This window comes from Nannospalax galili, unplaced genomic scaffold, assembly GCF_000622305.1.
Source record: "Nannospalax galili isolate Female #2095 unplaced genomic scaffold, S.galili_v1.0 scaffold737, whole genome shotgun sequence".
Classification (NCBI taxonomy): domain Eukaryota; kingdom Metazoa; phylum Chordata; class Mammalia; order Rodentia; family Spalacidae; genus Nannospalax; species Nannospalax galili.
This window is the reverse complement of record NW_008341172.1, coordinates 92634-97120: the sequence shown is the minus strand read 5'-3', so window position 1 is coordinate 97120 and position 4487 is coordinate 92634. Positions and strand designations below refer to the sequence as shown.

The 4487-nt window shown below is 45.7% G+C and overlaps 1 protein-coding gene across 1 annotated transcript in view; it reads right to left on the bottom strand.

Annotated features, from left to right (window-relative positions):
* Window positions 1-4163, bottom strand: part of Serpinb9 (serpin family B member 9) — a gene marked incomplete in the record, with an annotated part of 9195 nt that extends 5032 nt beyond the window's left edge. The window contains 5 exon segments of the mRNA XM_029565161.1: window positions 857-974; window positions 1454-1591; window positions 2885-3062; window positions 3597-3667; window positions 4006-4163. Of these exon segments, the coding sequence (XP_029421021.1) occupies window positions 857-974; window positions 1454-1591; window positions 2885-3052 (424 nt within the window).
* Window positions 4164-4487: the final 324 nt, after the last annotated feature.

The window sequence follows — 4487 nt, the reverse complement described above, 5'->3', positions numbered from 1 at the left end:
TCCTTCAATCGAGACTAGGAGATGTGAAGGAGAAATAAAGGGAAGAGTAATTAGCATTACAAGTTCTAGACAGGGAACTAGAAAAGTCAGAAGAGGGGTGCAAAAAGTTTTTTAGAAAACAATATGGTTATTTTCATTAATTAAGACAATACACTCAAATAAATAAATAAATAAATAAATAAGTAAATAAGTAAATAAGTAAATAAATAATAAATAAAATAAAAAAGAAATTGATCGGCCCTGACAATGCATCTGTAGTGCACCAAGCAAGTCTAAGTAAAGGTCCTTAAGTAGGAGATGTAGAAGTAGAAGCCCTGTGAACAGGTAAAGGTGGTGGGGTCAAAGGTCACACAGACTGTAGGAGGTCACTCCAAGCATGAATCAGGAGAAGATCTGTCCATGAATGTCCATCTCACAGAGGTGGTGGAGTCATCTGACAGGTGAACACTGCAGGCTACCAGTGTTTTCTAATGTAAACTGTAAGATTAGAAAGCTGGGTTGTGAGTTCTCATGACATCTGGACTGTATAACGCGTTACTGGCGTCTCAGCCTCTCCAGCATGCAGATAGCCACTGCTGGACTACTTAGCTTGTAAGCCCAAAGAAGTCCCCGCATGCAGAATTAATTCCCTGTTGTTGAAAAACCTGTTAAAAATCTGTCTGATCAGAACCTCCGTGAATCTACTAAGGTCCAAATAGACCATGAGGCCCAGCTAGTCAACATTACTCAGACCCTCCAAACACCTCTGATATTGGTCAGGAGGGAGAAGGTGGAAGGAGGGAAAGATTGAAGGAATGAAGAGAAGGGTAGACAGAGAAAAGAAGGAATCGGGAGTGAACTGACTTAAAATCCTGACCTTCAGTCTGCTCGGAGACCCAAGTGTTTATATGTTTCCTGGACTTCTCTGCAGCTTCAGCAAAAGAGAGCTGCTCCAGCTCGGCCTGATAGAACTGAAGACACGCATCCTTAAATGTCTGAAGAGAAAAGTATTCAGTGAGGTTACATTGAAGAAAAGATGGGTCAGCAAGTTTTCAAACATTCTGAATACTATGGTTTTTTAAAAAAAATAAAATGAGTGTACATATGCCTTTAAGCAGGTCACATCTCATGTCCTAGGTGTTGAAATATTAGAGTTTGTAAGTAGGAATAACCAGAGATGAATACATAAAAATTAGAAGTAATCAAATTTGAAACAATTCAAAGTATTATTATAATTATAGAATTGTGGTCTTCTGAGATGGATAGGAGTTAATACAGTCTCACTATGCAGCCTAGGCTGACCTAGAACTCATGACCCTCCTGCCTCAGTCTTCTGAGTGCTGGTATTATAGGTGTATACCACCATATTGTTTAGAATTATGGTCCTTAATTTTCTCAAGTTCTTTAGGATCCCTCTCCCGGTCTCTATACCAATATGTATTTTGAATATAATTTTTTGGTTGAATCAACTTACTGGGAAGAATTCACAAGTGTTCTCTCCAAAGAGCCTGTTGGCCGTTCTAAGTGAATACTGTGTGCCAGGCTTGTTCACTTCAAAGAGAAGTGACTGGAAGCCCTGGTGAATGTCTTTCTCTGTGTTTAAACAAAGTGCCTGTAAAGGAAAATAATAAAAACATTATGGACTCAATAACGAAACATTTTGGTCTCAAAAAGAATTTGCAGGATGGGAAAATGGCTCAGTCAGTACAGTGCATGAGGATCTGAGTTCGAATCCTCAGTATCTATACAAAAAGGGCATGGTGGTGTATAGCTGTAATCTCAGTGCAGGAAGGCAGAGACATCCAACGATGACCTCTGTCCTCTGCATACAGGGGAACACACCAGCACTCACACACATATACACACATAGGCCACATATACACACATAGGCCACATATACACGCATGCTCTAAGTGTTTATTACTGAGCCTAAAAGCTAGTAAACCGTAAAGACTGAAATATAAAGAACGCCCCTGTACATACTTTCATGTTCTCATGCACTGAGCTTGGAAATGACTAGAATATCTAGTCACTCCTGAAAGGGTCTTCATGGGAAAGACGATCACACCAAACCAAACCACAGACCAAAAGTGACTAATTCCCAGTGGGAAAGTGTATGCAGGCACCCGCCTCCTGCCTGTCCTGCCACCCCCTGGGGAGAGAGACCTATTTTTAATCCCCTCCAGTGCTCACAGAATGTTTGTTAAACTGAGCCAACCAGTGCTAATCTGGATGTGGGCTAGCTGCATGCCTTTTAGCCTCCTTTGTAGCTCTCAATTGATGCAAGGCAAGTTGTTATGGTAACGATTAGAAGTAGAGGCTAACGTTCCTCACCAATGGATAATCACAGACTTTTGCTGGGGGGAGGAGATAGATCTTAGCAATCTATGGTGCAAGTAATTGCAGCAGCTTTTTTCCATTGCAGTCCCTAGTGCCTCAGGCATGCTAGACAAGCACTCTACTACTGAGTTACAGTCCTAACCACACTGGACATCCCCCACCCCTGCCTTTGTTGTTTTCTGAAAAGATCTTTTTACTTTTTATTTTGAGACAAGGTCTCACTAAGTTGCCCAAGCTGGCCTTGAAGTTGGTATCCTCCTGTCTCAGTCTCCTCAGTACTTAGAATTACAGGTCTGTGCCACCAGGCCCAGCAGGAAATTATCTTCCTATCATTTTCTAAGTGAAGTTCTGGACAAATTTTTGAGCCTTCTCCAGATTACTAATTAGAAAAACTCCCTGCCCCGAAAGAAGTCTTGCCTGAAGAGACACTCCACCTTCCTTCCTCCAGGGCCCATGTCCTCCAGGAGCTGGTTTATGCATACATCTGTCTCACCCTTCTTCCTCAGCAGCCCTTAAGGGAGAATGAAGCATGTGATAGCTGGTGTGTGGGTGGCAGGCAACTTACCTGAGCCATCTGGACTTCCGTGCTTCCCTTAGCTCCCAAGAGAACCATAGCTAGAGCAGAGGAGATGCTTAAAGGAGAATAAAATACATTATGTGAAGGGTTGTCTTGACATAGCATCTTTAAAAGGCGGATAGCAAAGGTGCCATTTGCTTCAGAGAGAGTATCCATGGTGCAGAGTCTGGAAGCAGAGAAGAAATGTCACTCAACACATTCTTGAGGTTCAACTGATCTGGTGCAGGAAAACCCAGAAATTGAACTCTTGGTTTTCACTTCAAAATTCATAAATATTTTACGTTGGAATCTTTTAAATCCATTTACTGTCAGCATCGATCCAATTTTGAAACAATTAACTAAACGTAGCAGCGGCAGCAGCAGACCAAACTAGGTCCTGTTTCATCTGCATGGGTGGAAGAAAAGATGCTGACACACAGGACACAGCCGGGAGAGGCGAAGTCCAGTCCCTTTCCATAAGGGCTTCAGAGGAGAAGAGGATCAAGGACAAAGGTTCCCACTACTCACCCTTCCCAGCTTCGCTGGAGAATCCCATCCACGGGGCTGCTGATGTGCTACCCAAAAGCCCCTGCCCCACCCTGCTCCACCCCAGTTCGGCCCTTGACTGTGGACTGCAATCCTTTCTCACTGATAGTTGGATTCACCAGACTCCCAGCTCTCTGAAGGTAAGGACCTGCCTGGCACCCTGATTCTGAAGTACCTGGAAACATACTCAGGAGAAAGGAGGGGTTCCAACAACGTGGGGTGAAGTTTTGAGAAAACGGAAGAGTGCTAGGATTTGGACAGAGAAAAGAGGTATCGTTAGGCAGATTCGAGGGGAGAAGGCGAGGTGTATGTGTAGGGAGGGAGGAAGGGTGCTGCACCTAGGCCTGGCTGAGAATACCCAGCACCTCTCTGAGCCAGCCCTAGGACCAGCCTCACAGCCCCCGCGATAGGAAGGCTCCAGAGAAGCCACTCCGTAAACAAGCGCCAAGCGCCGCCTTCCTTCCCAGGGACTCTTGGTATACGACAACTACCCCTCAGTCTTCCGGTCCAATCTCCGGCCCCGGCCTTCTAAAGCTGGCCTCTGCGGGTCGCCTGCAGCCCCCGCCAGCTCCAGGCGCTCTCACCTGCCACCTTCACCTTCTCGGGGTGCAGAGATCTCGGCCTGGAGGCCCCGGAGCCCAGCAGTGCTCAGGAACCCACACTGGCCTATCAGCACTGGGTGAGGGCAGGATTTGTAGTCTCAAGGAGTAGGGGGAGGAGCTGTGAGAGTGGGACAACCTCTAGTGTCTGCAGGGCCTAGGGGCAAGGGAAGGGAGTCACTAGGATCCGATTGGCCGGACAGAGTCCAGGGAGAGACTCAGCTATGTAGCTGTTTGCTTCAGGTCCTTTTAGGCACAAGCGGAGATCAACATGCAGAATCCAGGTGGCAGACTTTCCAGAGGACGAGACTTTCCAATTTCTGGGAAACAGATACTCAGTCAAACTAGCACAGAAGTTTTGTCCTCCACCGGGGACCCAAACTGTAGCTTACCAGTCCGAGGACAAGGCCTATGTAACAGATCAGAGGACAACTTGCAGGAGTTGGCTCTCTTCTACTATGTGGATT